Source organism: Chanos chanos, chromosome 2, assembly GCF_902362185.1.
Source record: "Chanos chanos chromosome 2, fChaCha1.1, whole genome shotgun sequence".
Classification (NCBI taxonomy): Eukaryota; Metazoa; Chordata; class Actinopteri; order Gonorynchiformes; family Chanidae; genus Chanos; species Chanos chanos.
In genome coordinates this window covers 43,292,899-43,308,115 of record NC_044496.1, presented here as the reverse complement: position 1 = coordinate 43,308,115, position 15,217 = coordinate 43,292,899, and the positions used below count along the sequence as shown (strand labels likewise).

General features: G+C 39.6%; 1 protein-coding gene across 1 annotated transcript in view; it reads left to right on the top strand.

Moving 5' to 3' along the window:
* The first annotated feature begins 398 nt into the window (after nucleotides 1–398).
* Nucleotides 399–15,217, top strand: part of aff2 (AF4/FMR2 family, member 2) — a 140,251-nt gene continuing 125,432 nt past the window's right edge. Inside the window, exon 1 of the mRNA XM_030765815.1 lies at nucleotides 399–451. Coding sequence (XP_030621675.1) covers nucleotides 399–451 — 53 coding nt within the window. The remainder of the gene's footprint in view (nucleotides 452–15,217) is intronic.

Sequence of the window (15,217 nt, the reverse complement as noted above, 5' to 3'; positions counted from 1 at the left end):
AGTTTTTGATTGTACACAGTATTTTATGTTTCACTCCAGACTACCTTGAATAGTCCGTATCATCTGTAAAATTAGGTGAGATGAACGATCCGACATATTCCCTAATTGAAAGCTGTAAATCAGCTCCTACAGTTCCTCAGTCTTTTCAAGCTCCATGTCACGGCTTCTCGCCACCTCAGACTCCGCCTTCCGCAGGCTGAGTGCTGTTGAGTGCCGAGGCAGGCAGTGGGAGCTCGAGCGTTTCTCTTGCTATGCGTGTCAGTTAGGGAGAGCTCGTACAGTACAGCTAGTTGTAGTTAGCAGAGGCACACACTCACTCACACAATTCCTGCATGCAGCCTGACGCAGACGTTGTGCGGCCACCGGTACCTTATTGAATCAGGCTACGGGGACCAACAATGGACCTATTCGAGTTTGACTTCTTTCGGGACTGGGAGCTGGAGCAACAGTGGTATGTAGAAATGTTTATTTTATGTTTAGTTAAATGAAATGTATTTGTCATTATGAGGGAGCTGTTCCGAAACGCCGAAATGACGTGGTCACTTAGCTGTAGCCGGGTTTAATCTTATGGCATTTCTGAATACTAGCGTTAACATTTGGGATAGTCATTATTGTAGCCGTATGAGATTAGAGTTTTTGTCGGTCCTGTAATTTTAACGGTTTAAGGCAGTTGCCAGTTTATATTTGTGTTGTGCGTTGTGAAAGAGAGTGGTCGGCTCAGACCGAGAGACACATCACCTCACATTGATAGAGTAAGTTCACCAATTTCGGTCTTGTTAATAACTGTCCACGTAGTTATCAGCTGGTGGCGAATGTACACAGTTGTCAGTGCATGTTGAAACATCAGGGGTCCTCAGCGTTAAACTAGTGATTTTGGGTTATGCTTTGACGAGGCGCCGTAAGCTCTATGGAAGAATGTTGATGCATTGTTCTTTCTGCTCTACATGATTTAAAGATTAAAAGAGATGTACTCATGTGATAGTTTAGTAGTCTTACATTTTTGTAAAAAACAGGTGTTACTTTGTAGTTTCTATAGATTGTTACACTTGCTTGGGAGGAAAAACAAATATAAACAGTTTTTTTTTCGCAAATATGTTTTCGCGACTGATTCTCTCAATTATTTCAGCCTAGATAAATTTAATATGAATTACAAATACAGTCTTTGTTTTCTGTTTTCTTTTCAATATTAAACACATTTGTGTGCAAATATTAACTGGGGAATAACGCCAGACAAAGTCAAGCAAGGGGCAAAGTACATTTATTTTTTGATTGTTGATTAGATTGTTTGATGGAGTGAAATGCTGTCATTTGATAACTCAAGCTCTTTTTATTTGTGCAGTTTAGTTCTAAAAACTGTAAAGCTTAATGGACCCTAATTGATTTTGCAGGGCAGTTTAAACTGTTGATTGTCAATATTATTAGTAAATGGCACAATCAAGTGATGAACAACAATGGGAGGGGAAAAAGACATCAGATTTGCTCACTCATCTTCATCAAAACAAATGACAGTTTTTTGACATCACAACAGCCACACAGTAGTCATAAACAGTATACACCCTTAAAAATGAACAGCCCATTTGTTAATGAAAATTTGCGCAATCTGGCCTTACACTGACAAGAAGATATACTTGTATGGCTTTAACAGTGAACAGTTTAAAGTTCCTTGTTTGCTGACATAGTGAGAACATCTACACAATCTCACACATTTGCCTTTTTGCCGGTGGTGTCTATGTTGTTCACTCTCTGTCTCTTTTTTTTTTTTTTCCAGCAGCATTGCTTTCCTAGTCTCTTTTCCTCCACTCCTCCTCTCTGATCTGTCCTCTTGCTTTTTTCTTTCTTTTGCTTGTCTCCCCCTCCTTCGGTTTACCCAATAGCTGAAAATCACACTGTACTAGCATGGTAAACTGTGTTTATGTCAAAATATTGCCTTCAACTCAAGATGAAGATGCCAGGATAAGTAGGATTATTCTGTGATAGTATGATCCTGAATACTGGTGTATTGGTATTAAGTGCTGTATATCACTTTGCAGTGTTTTGGTATTCATTTCTAAATGTTGTTTTGCAATATATTGGTATTAATTTCTTGACTATACTGAAGCTACACTGTAGCTTCAAGCTTATTTCATGTGCCTGATGATGATAACAAAAACATTTCCTTTCATGAACAGCTAGAGGCTAGCTGTGTATTACTCCTGCAATGACAGCAATTTTAGTCTATTGTTGGCACATTCATAGCCATTAGCTACACATTAAACTGTGAATATTTATGAGCCACTTTCTTAAAACACATTTTCTTGTTGAACATTTTAGGAGTTGCTTAGTGACAGCCTACATGTCCTTATTCCCACAGATTTCAAATATTGACTGCAAAGAACAGATAGCCAGTCATAACCATCTGAAGCACTGAAACATAATTAAATTTCTACATTCACAGTTTCGTTTCTATGTAAAATCTTAAACTGCAAGAACATTATAAACAGCAACAAAACAACAACTTTAAACAACCTTATTTACTCCCAGTCTTTCATGATTGCTATTGATTGAGGTATGGCACAAAGTGGTTTAGCTTTACTGTTTATGAGACCTGTTGATCTTCTGTATTAAAACACATAACTCTGTATTGCCATTCCCTGCTTTTTCGCTGAAGTAGTTCAGCATCTTTACTACTGACATGAGTTTCATATAACCTGTTAGTTAAGACAGAACATGTGATGGATTTAATGAAGTCAGAGTTTGTGATCTGTGTGAAAAACTCAGTGAGGTGCAAATTGGGCTCCATAGAGAGTGCTTAGTTATTTGGTACACACAGGTCAAACATTTGAGATACAGCAGCAGCGGGAATAGAGAAATGCTCTGCTATGAGTTGCTTGATTGGACTGCTGTCATGGTCCTGTTAGCTTTCCACCTGAGAGGGTAGTACAATATTGCTGGTCCGATTTTAGTTAGGTTTGTCATAAGTTGCTTTTTGATGATAGTAGAATCTCTCACAGGGTCATGTCGTGACACTGTGTTGTTGGAGTACACTCCTGCCTAATTGGTGGATTTTTTAAATGAGAATGTGTCTGGGAGATATCACCATTTCCTGACATCATTCAGCCAAATGCTAGTAAATAATGGTAAATGAGCATTTATTGTTCTCTCAGTGGTAAACACCTTGAACAGCAGTAACAGAGGTCCATGTAATTAGGTTCAGCTATTTATCCTGACTCTCTTTTCATTTGGAGCTACTTTATGGCTACCTAGAGAGTATTACCAAGAGGGATTGTTCAATGACTCAATCACTCTTTTTTCCTCTTACTTGTGGTTCTCAGAAGGGATATCTGTCCCAATAATTCATTTTTATTTCCCTATATTAAAATGTGCAAAGCCTCATTCCATAGCAGGATGAACATTAAAAACTTCAGCTACACACAGTTATGTGTATTGAATATGTAAATTGATACTGGCAAAGCCTATGCTTAGTGAACCAGGGTGATGGAGGGAAAAAAGAGAAAAAAAAAAAACAGTGAGCTGTTTCACCAGACATTTGCAGCCCAGAGGCCCAAAGGCTGTCTCAGCCATGAGTGCATTTAAGGGTTGTACTGTGATCTAGACTGATAAAGAAAGCAGTCTCAAATCTCTTTCAAAGCACTCTCAATGTTCCAAGTAATGAAGTATATCAGTGGATTATAATCATTATATTGTTTATACGCATAGACTTGCAGTCCAGAACTTTAAGAATTTAAGAAACACATTTAATGAATACTACAGGGCCTAGTACGCTGGTACATTGTGGGGTCTTATGACTTCTGTATAAGATGTAGGAAAAACAAAAAAAACAAAAACATCAATAAAACTTTGCACAGTGTCCCCCCCCCCCCCCCCCCCCCCCGTCTATTCTGTCAAGTGTTGTCCTACTGTGACTATTTTTTTTTTTTTTTTGGTTTCTCATAGTTTTCCTGTCCAACATTTAGTCACTTTTTTCCCAGGGACAGAGAAATATCGACCACATTCCCTTTTCTCAGTGCCTTCTTGCTTCCGCCCAGACCACAGCTGGGGGCTATATATTATGTAGCTTGCCCATGGAGCAGCGCTCAATGCCAATCTCATTTGTGCCCACCGCGAAAAGGCAGCCATGCCAGGCCATTGGCCGTCCACCTCCGCTGATGCGACACGGGTGAAGGATGCACAGCAGTTGGCATCCTGTCTCCAGAAAGAGCCTGCCAAGTCCAGTGCCCACGGCCTCATTTTGCCACCTGCCAAAGAAAAGCCAAATGCTGTGGAATGATAAAAAAGAAGGAGGGAGTAGGGACCGTCATAGTGGTCCAGGGATCGGCAGAGACAAAAGGTGAAAGCTTGGAGACCCACTGGCCTCAGGTTTTACCTACAATTAACAAGTTCATCTGGAGGAACACACTTCATCAGAGCTGCTCACTGTGGCGTCCACTAACGTCTATGCTGTGTTCGTGTTAGCTCTCAAAAAGCATAATAGAAATGATGACTCAGAACGTAATTTCTCATTCATTTCAGTAGCTTTGAGCAGAGCATGCTCTCTTCTTGGCAAATTCTCAAGTGTTGAATGGACATGATGGTTATATTTATCCCTATTGGATGAAGGAGGAGACACTTAGATTGATTGATCAGTGACATACATCTCACCGAAACATGGAATTATTTTCACATACTGATTACTGTCAGTGGTACATTAATTATTCTTCCAGGAAATGTAGAGTTAGTAATGTCAATGGTACCCGAAAAGAAAAAAATGACAACTTCAGTTACATGCTGCCAACAAGGGTAGTGCTAATCTGTTAAAACATTAATTTAAGCCTTTAATTCAACTAATAAATGTGTAAACTTAGATTTCTAATGTATATAACAGCCCCCAAATTTTCATAGTCTACAGACCAAAGTTAATTTATTTTTGTTGGCTGCCAGTTTTTTTCTCATTTGAAAGGACTGTGTGTGAAGGCCTCCTTGGAGGTCAAATAGCACTGAAATCGTAGCTCCTGCTATGGCTACTTGAACTAAGCCTGTCTTTGGCACTCCTGTTCCCTACATTATTAACAGAGCACTAATTGCCTTGGACTTAATAAGGGCCATAGTAATAGCCCTGTGGATTCAAATGTGCTCTAAACAGTGGGTCCAAATAGTCTTGACTGCGTTCTCTCTGCTGAGTAAGTGTGAACTCCAAAATGCAATGTTGTGTTGTGATTGCAACTGTAGTGGTATTGGGAATTATTATTTTTGGAATTTAGTTGTTTTTACCTCAGCCTAGTAGTATGAGTAGTATGAGGGACTGTCTTGCTACCAAATGTTCGAATGATCAGAAAATAGTGCAATAAATACAGATGACTATTGATTTGTTAATGTTCTTTTAGCCTTTAAAACTACTTAAATTTGATAAAACTGTTTAAATAAATAGATTGGGCCTCACTGATTTGTGATGGCAGTGTGTTTTCTGTGAGAGGTAAAGCAACCTGCTCTGTTCAGTAAGAAGCTTTTTTGTGGTCAATGCTTGTGGTCATTTAGATTTAAACACTGTTTTTCTGAGAACAGAAATATACATTTTTTGTTTGTTTGTTTCTGGTACTGATTTTTATACTTTCTTACTTGCTTTTAGAGACATATAGTAGGCTAATTGTAGACAGATTAATTTTCCTACTTACAAAAAAAAAAAAAAAAAAAAAAAAAACAGAATTTTTGTCCATGAATGCTTGTTTGCGCAATATTTGGCTCAGTAAGACACTATGCATTTCAGTCAAAAAATCACTGAACTATTTCAAAACCATTCTGTAATTCTGTGGAGCTTTATTGTCTTTAACATTTTAGATTCATGAAAAAAACAGACAGAGGCAATAATAGAGAAATTAAGCATTGAAGAAATGCAGAAACATTTACCAGGATTAAACAAAATTAAATGTATTAGCATTTTTTTCTAATGTACTGCAACCTTCTGCTGTTACCCTGTTGGTTGAGTTTGAGTACCTTTATTGGCTTACCGTTATGCCACTAAGCAATTTACTCTGCAACTTCAAAGGTCAGTGCTTCCATTCAAAGCAGTGTATGACAAATAAGATGATTCAGTAGGGCCAGGAGAGCAGCTGTAGAGCGTTTTTTTTCCTTACACATCCCTTTTGGAACAGTGAATCAGTTCATCTTTTAGGCTGACCTTTTGTGATTGGCTTGGTGTAAGCCAAAGGAAATTGCAAATTCTTTTGAGAGAGCCTCAGCTGATGTTTTTTTTTTTTTCTCCTTCTAGGCAATATAATCATTGTTTCTTCCGCCAAAGGAGTGTTTTCACATTACACGATCATATATTGAATTAGAAAGGCTTATGCCTAACAAATCTTTTCATGAGTCACATTTAGTATGGAGAGATTTTAAATTAAAGTTCTTTAGGACTCATTACTATAGACCTCTGATGTCAGGAATAAATTTGTCTATGAGATGTATGTTTTCATGGAGATACACTCTGTGGGGGTGAGGAAAAGAAAAACTGTGCTTTAAAACTAGGCTTTGCTTACAAGACTCATAAAATATGACATTGTGTATAACTGAATTTATTGTTGTGCATATTAGAACTGTCAATATTGAAAAAAAGGATCTGTTCTGTTGTTAAGCTTATTAATATGATAGCATCCTTTCTATCATCTTAGCTATGAAACAGGTATACAGTGGAAGCTTATGCTCATCATGATTTTCTCCTTTCAGAGGATTACATGCAACCACAGTTTATATGCACACACACACACACACACACACACACACACACAAACTAGGGCTGGCTGGTATATCGACTTTTTAAGGTATATCGATGTATTGTCAAAGGAGATACAGGATGAGACAATCCCGTTTATATCAATGTAGTCTGATGTTGCGTTACATACCCTGTTTTGTTCTGTAAAGCCATGCCAGTGTTTGCATCTCATCTCTCACAACCCCGCCCCCACTCTCCCTCTGCGTCTGTGCGCAAACCCGGCCCCGTTGCTCATAAATTCCCCTGTATGGGGCGCCGCTGTGGACAAAAGTCGTACGACAAACGCAAGAGGGAACCAACCTTTTTTACGTGAGAGAGATCCAGTTGCCATGCAAGGGAGGTCTGGTTAGCCCGCAAGAGCAATTGAAACCTTGTGAGGGGGATTGAAGCCCTCTAGTAGCAGGTCCAATGGTCAGTGCGTGCGAATGAATGTTGCTTGCGAGAGAGAATGAAAGTAGCTGGCGAGAGAGATCCAATGAACAGCGCATGCAGTCCAGTGGACTGAAGGTGGCTTCACTGAGAGGTCCATTGGACAGTGTGCGCTGTCCATTCGATAGGGTGCGCGAATGAAAAGTAGTAGCTATCTAGGTAGCTTCAAACCTGTTCATCTCTGTTGATTTACCAGGTGAATTAATATGAATAGCTAGCTAATGTAGTAATGATGATCACGATCATGCTGATGACAATTATAGGCTGATAATGATAATGGTTGTTTTGTTAAATGAACAGAAGTGACCTTTGCACAGCTGTGTGTTTTGTTAAGCAGGAGAGGAAAATCTGTAATTGTACTCTATTTTAATCAGTCTGTTCCTGCTGTTGAAAACAATCGAAGGAACATTCTCAGAGATAGGCCTATTTTTTATTTAATATAGACAGTTTATTTCATATAATTTTATATTTATACATGTTTTGCAGCTTTATATTTACAAACAGGGAGGGAAACCCCGTCTTTGCATTTTATTTTGATCACAGTCTCTTATAATAAAAGTGCTTGAGACATCTCACAAGTGGCTTTGACTTATAACTGAACATTTAGCCCACTTCGCTGAAAATACCGAGAAATATATCGTGTATTGCCATTCAGCCCAGAAATACTGAGATATGATTTTTGGTCCATATCGCCCAGCCCTCACACACACACACACACACACACACACGCACACACGCACACACACACACTCACACACAGAACACATAGCAGATCCTAGAAATGGGGCAGCATAGGGCGAACCAGGCGTCTGTCTCCTTGTGAATCACACCCTGTTTGTTTGCAGAAGGAGAGTAGCATAGGGAACTGCGAAAGCTGCAATGGAGCCAGTGTGACTAGCATGAAGTCTCCACCTCTGTGATTTTCTTTTTCTTTTCATATAAAAACAGTGTGACTAGTTTCTCTCTCTCTCTCTTTCTCTCTCTCTCTCTCTCTCTCTCTCACTCTGTCTCGCTCTCTCTGACACAGGGAGAAAGATAGATAGATATAGATATAGATATTTTTTTAAGTCTGTGACTGTGTCTCAGCCAGAGATAGTAATGGATAATGACACTGTCATCTCTGATGGAGCATTGCACTGAAAAGATGGTTTCCTTTGGCTTTTATTGCTTGATAAAGATCACTCTGGAGCGCACATCTTCTTTACTACAAAGAAAGATAAGACAAGTATTACAGCTCAAAAAATGCCTTAAATAGAGGGCTATCTCCCATGTGAAATTCACAGGGTCATTAAGAGTTGCATGCAACAAAAGGAGCAGCATCACCAGGAGTGAACCTCTCTTATGTGAAGAGGGGGAATACAGTGGTCCAGTAGCCTGCTGATGGCTGGTTGGCAGGTCCAGATGTCCTTTTTCTTGGGGTGGAGGTGAAGTGCCCTCTACTTTCAGATAGGGGCAGCAAGACAGTAGGACACCTCAAAGTAGGAGGCAATCATAGACTGGTTTGGATTGAGTTATCCACTTTTGGATTCTGGTTAACCAGCATATGGAACATTTTAGCCTTAAACCTTTGTGGTCCCCTGATTGATTATAGACAAATGTACAGATCCTTCCAAAGAGCTAAAGATATGTAAGATATGTGACTGTTCACATATCCAAGTGCAGATTTTTTTTTCAATTTTCAATAAACTATGTATCAAATTCGAATGAGTCAGATTCAAAGTGTTATTAGCAGTTTTGGATATTTTTGCTAACTAAACTGTGCTGTCTCTTCGCTGCTGGATCAGACTAGCTGTTCTTTGAAAAGCTTTTTTCAATCAGCTCCAAATTAAATCGGCCAATCGCAGTGATGGTAGCAAAACCCGTGTCAGATCATATCTTTGTGCTTGGCAGGCCACAGTCCCAAAATACCACATCCTATATGAGGGATATTTATAGAGTTGCCTGTTCTTCTGTCAGTAGTCCCAAATGTCGTGTTCTTTTATGCTCGCACATAATGAGTTAGTGGCTGCCAAGCAATCACACAAGGCCATTAAAAAAGTGTCTTAACCTTCCATTGTAGTACAATATGATGCAAAAATAAACAGCAATGAATAGTGTTGAGGATTTTTTTTTTTTTACCACATTGGAGGTGTTTCTCACACCTCCATTGCAGTGCTGTGAGATACAGATTAGACAGGTATAATAATACTGCTTGTGCCTCACAACTACAAGGCTCCACTGACAGACATAATTCACTCAAAGTAGGTGATGATGGCCTCTTATTGTAGTTTTTTCCAGCTTTCAGAGCCTTGTTATTGATTGGCTTTCTCTCCACCAGCAGTTCAGAGATGACACCCATGCCGTAGTGTGAAAATAAATTGGTTTAAATATGTTGACACCATCCAGATTTAATTTTTGACTAACATCTTGATATCCTGTTTCAGTCAAGTAGTGTGGGTAAATGAAGGATGATTTATGCAGTGTTTTTAATGTTTAATAGAGGTAGCTTTTTTTTTTTTTAACTTTAGGTTGATATTACCTTTAACCTTTGACTTGGCTTCTAACTGGATACCTAGTAAGTTTGTAATTGCATTTTTTTTTTGTACGATGACCTCAACGTGAAAAGAATGTCATGAAAATAAAGAAAAGGTCAACATTTCAGTCATGGGCTTTTTTCCAGTCAAGGTTTAACAATGCTGACCTATATAGCAAACAGCTTTTTACAACTCACACATCTTCTGTGATGTGTGAGGAGTAAGCAGAAGAGTTCGGCAGAATGAACACTTTACATCAGGAATATTTGTTTTGGTATTACAGTCAGGCTTTTATTCACCTCCACTTTGCTCAATTGAATTGTTTTAACAGCAAAGGAGATGGCATTAGTGACACATTAGCACATTTTTTCTCTCTTTGGTGAGCAGCTTTCCCACAGCCCGACTGTAGAGTGTGTACCTTGTGGGATTTCTTCTTCTCTGTCCCCCTGCATGGAAAATCAAACCTTTTAGTAGAAGAAGTGCAACAGGGATTTAGAGATAAAAGGGCCTTTAAATGGGTGGACACAGGAAGCACAGGCTCAGGAGTCAACAGGCAAATGATCTAGATTGCAAAGGAAAACGTCATCAATTTAGCAGTTACAGAAGCGGAGCTAGGTGTCTGTGATTTATGGCTTGTAGCTGTTTTCCCAGCATGCCATTTCACCACGGCAGTGGCATTGAGTTATTACGTTAAGTGTGTGCAACATATATGTTTGGGATCAATTTACAACTTTCTGTGTTTGCATGAAGCCCCTTCACTTTGAAGGGGTTGCACGTTTGTGGTTTCACTCACATTGCTGTTGTACTATTGATTTCCCTACTGCCCATTTCTGGCTTCTGCCCGCACACAGAAAGATAAGCGAGTTGTGTTTAACCAGTTTTATTGTGATGTGACAAAGATGGATGTGATGTTGTCGTCTATTGGCCGCTAGAGAGTGAGAGTGTTAATGAAGCCATTAGCACAGTCCGAGTGAGTGGAGAGAATGGTGAAATTATCATTATTCTGCAGCCATTAAGTCGCCATCCTCTCCCTTTCTCTTTCTCTCTGTCTTTCTCTCTCTCTCTCTCTCTCTCTTGCTCTCTCTTTCCTTGTCTCCCTCCCTTGCTGTCTTGCTGATCCTCTCCTGCTGTCCTTTAAAGCTTCATTAATTCATTTGTTATCAAAAGCAGTTAACCACGAGGGGGGGGGGGGGGGGCTAGGGGGGTGGCACACTCATAAGAATGTATCTTATAATTACCATCCACACTGCCTTCCAAATGCACTCTTTTTGAAAGAGACCTAGGCAGGCAGAAAAAGCAAATGGCTGTACAATTCATAAATCTCATTACCTCAAAATTCATTTTTTTTTCTAAGTCTGTGTGCGCAAAGGAGACAGGAGCTCATTTTTTCAACACAAAAGCAGCAAAAATAGTCCTCTGTTTAAAAGAATAAATAAATAAATAAAATAACAGGAATACTTGGATAACTCTGAAATCAGTAGAAGTTTCACATCTTTGTTTTTTTTTTCTCTGACTGGAAACAAGAATGAGGTCTTTTAAGAAAAGTCAGAGCCTCTGATAGATCAGCAGTATTCTGGAAAGCCCACAACCTTCCTTGTCTCTTTTTTCCTGGCTGACTGTGAATAATTTTGAACTAGATTAATTAAAGGGAGAAACCCTCTCTGGTGAATGTCTCAGAGATGATGAGTGAATGTTTTCAGGGGGCTATGTGGAGAAATCTTAAATGAGGATGTTTTGCATTGTCTTCCCACATCAGCTCAGTAGAAAAACTGAGCTGAACTCCTTGATCCAGGATCAATCAGCCTGTTCAATGTAATTTCTCTCTGGTGCTCTTATATATGACACAGCTAAACTGATCTCAGACCTGCATGTGCCAGCACACCCATGTTTCATCCAAGCAACGATGTGTATTAAAATTTATCTTGCTGAAAGATGTATTTTAAGGTCAGGAGGCCTTAAAAGCACACGTTTTTCTGTGCATGAACACTTCATACTTATGTAGACACTTCATGCTATGTATGTTTTTTTTTTTCTTTTGTCTTATTGCAGTTGTACATGTCATGCATTAACATTGAAAGAATTGTGTTCTCAAGCAAAAAGTCATTAGGGAGTTTTTCAAGCGATTCTTTGGATAGACAAAGTGGAAAATGTACATTTAATGATGTAACCTAAAGCTGTTCTTATAGTGTGCAATTATGTTAAAAACAAAACAAAACAGATACTCAAATTTATGTCACGGAGAAAAAAACAGAGACAGCCTGACAAACACGAGGGGCAAAAAACAAATATATAAACTCTTACAGACGGCAACGACTGAGTAAAAAGCAGACAAACTTGATATGTGGCAGTGTAAATCTTTATAGGAAGTGTCACTGGAACACAGAGCCCTGTGTGTATATGAGTATGTGGTGTCTTCTGTATTATTTGTACATTTGAGTGGCAAAATTACACCGCACCTACTGGCTTGGTATACATACTACAGCATTTTCACTCGTTTTTGCGAATCTGTATGTGTAAGGATGAGTTCTCAAAATGTTGTCGATAGATACAAAACTTTTTGAAAATGCAAAGGAAAAATGTCGTTTTCGAAACATTCCGTTGTCGTGTGGATGGGGCCTTAAGTGTGCGTCAGAAGACAAAACACTAGCCTTTCAGTACATATTGATTGGACAGGACCAGGTTTGTGCTCCCAATTAACATTGTTCACTTTCATTAAGGTCATATTAGACACAGTCAGCAGCTGCTGATTGCTGCCTAAGAGTCCAGAAAACTGGGAAATCAATTCAGTGCAAAAATGACTTTCTCTCCTCTCAACAGCTTGGCCAACTGAGCTTAACAACGACATATTAATAGTGGTTTCTACATTGTTAACTGGAGTGGGAATAACTTGCAAAATGTTCAAGTACTGTTCGGGTTACAATGGTTTTTAACAACTGCACACTGACAGCTGGTTCTAACCTGAAAACTGTCTTAATAATTAATTAGAAGACTTTGGTTATAATCACCCTCTTCACGTTCAAAATCTGAGGAAATGCTCACTTTTTAACTTGTAATTAAGAGTGACAATTAAGTGCTTGTCTTACAGCATCAATACATCAAGAAAACTGCTTTGACTGATGAGTACAAAAATCAGACAATATGAGTTATTCCAAATATTACACACTGCATGTACTGAACTTTTACTACGTTATTGGACATGCTCACATGATTTGAAGCTGAGAAACAAGAGACAGTGAAGTGGGGTGGGGGTGGATTTGGTTGTCCCTGGATGTGTCTGACTGTGTCATCTGGGGCCTGACTTTGAGCTGGGTTTTGCGGGTGAGAGCATTTTACGGCCGTTTTTTGTGGCAGGGCTCCAGCGTGCTACCTGAATGGTATCTGTGCTTTGCAGGAATGCTGGGCCGGGCTCTGGGCGTGAGAGTCTGCAGCCACAGCACAGTTTGGTGGTGGAGAGTGAGCCAGATAGTGCAGGCTCTGCGACGGCAGATAACAGCAGGCTGGCAGGCATGAGTATGAGGGAGGAGAAGGGAGGGGAAGGGGGGGGGGTTACTGCCTTAGTGAATCGAAGCCATCCCAGTTGCTATGGAAGACGTCCATTACTGAATCTCCTGCTCCCAACACTGTACCACACACAGGCAATAAAGACAGGAGGAAAGTGAACTCTGAACACATTTTTGGTGTAATAGTGAACCATTTGTAAGATATTTGGGGACAGTATAGTTTTAGACAGAGCCTTAGACATAACTGTCAAAGATTCATTGACTACACCTACAAAAAGAGCCCCAAACCTCAACATGTTGTTTGTTTTTGTGTGAGGCTTATGGAAAAAAGCCCTCATTAAATGAGGTCCATTGAGCACTTGCAGGCAGTAAGTCAGCTCCAGGTGATACAGTGACAAGCCTGCTTAGGTCCTTTAGTCAGCAAATAAATGGTTAGTTAGCAAAAAAATAAAGACAGTCTTTACTCAGCAGCTTGTTGCGTTTACGAGTCAAAACACTACACCCCTGAAGTATTGGGGAAATGAACCTCTCCTCATGCTTACTGAGGAGAAAGAGAGCAGGAAAATATATAATGGAGCAAATTTTACCAGAGGTGCTGCATGCTAAATTATGCGCAAGCTCAACTGCCTGTCATTAAGTATTGGCTCTGTGCTATGCCCTAATGGGGAACGGAACATAAAGGGCTGTTTTATTATTTTGATAATGTTGATTTTATCGGAAAAGCAGTCAGCTCCAGCTTGGCAGCCCTTTTATAGGTATTCATACAGGATAAATGGAGACATATGCAGTGTAGCGAAATGTCATTAGAATTGAATAGAGAGCCGGAAGACAGATCTGTTGCTTCAATGACAGACAATGATTAGAAGGTCAGTTGCTGCAGAGAATGGTGACTAAACCCAGACGAGAGGTGAAAAGGACAAGAGACAACAGACAAAATCACATGGAGTATAGAGCAGGAAAAAAAAAGAAAAAGAAACATGATGGACTCTCATGCTTTTGGCCTCTGCACCTTTTGCAGTGTCTGGCAACAGCCAGACAGGCATCTAGCTAATGTGCCAGACCTGCTAACAAGGCAACCTTTTCTCACCAACACCAGTCATCACCAACCAGACAGTAAATGTGACAGCTACCATCTCAGCCAGGTTATTTTTTGGAGGTGCTAAGTACTTGTTCCTGTGTTTTTTGTTTTTTTTTTTCGTTTTTTTTTTTTTTTTTATTTCTCCCATTTCTCCAAACAAATGAGAAAGCGTTATCTAGTAGTGGGTTGTTGAATGGACTACAGAAATGATCCATGGGCTGTGTGGCTGAGTTTTTTTAAAGAGCTTATGACATTGGCCGTCTGTGTTGTGTTGGTGCGAGGGTCACACTGGTGTTCTGCAAGAGTGACTAAAACATAGAGGTTGTTGTGAGTGGCCTTTGCCACCTCTGTAGCATGCTCATCCAAAAACCGGTGCCATGAAAATACTAGGCAACTGACAGTGAGTCTGTCTCCAGTCTATCCTTTGTGGTCTGTCATTGCTGACATTAAGTGGATGAAACAAGGCTTGTTTGACAGAACATAAACAGAAACGGTTGTGACTGTGCTGTAGGACAATGGACAGTAGTACTGGCACACTGTGTGGTTTGATGTTTTTAAAATGCCACAGTGTATTCCAGGGTGAGTTAATTAGACCTTAAGATCAAGTTCACCTTTGGCACCCAATGCCACAAATGTAATGGAATTCTTGTTTACCTGGATTCTTGCAAATAAGAAAACAGTGATAACAGCAGTAAGCTCAATAACAGCAATAAGGCACAGAATGTCACACATTTGATGCAATAGGTCTATCATTGGTATAGTTGTTTGGTTCCTCTTTTTACTACATTGGATTAAAGACTGTAACTGAGCTGGTTGGTTTATGCTATGATACTGTGGTATTATTTACCACAGCATCAGAGGTAGAAAGGGTGTGAATAGGGTGTGTTAACAGATTTTTTGTTTATACTGAAAGCATTTAGAGTGCTAGTGTTTGATGTTAGTGTCTTCAGTGAATGGT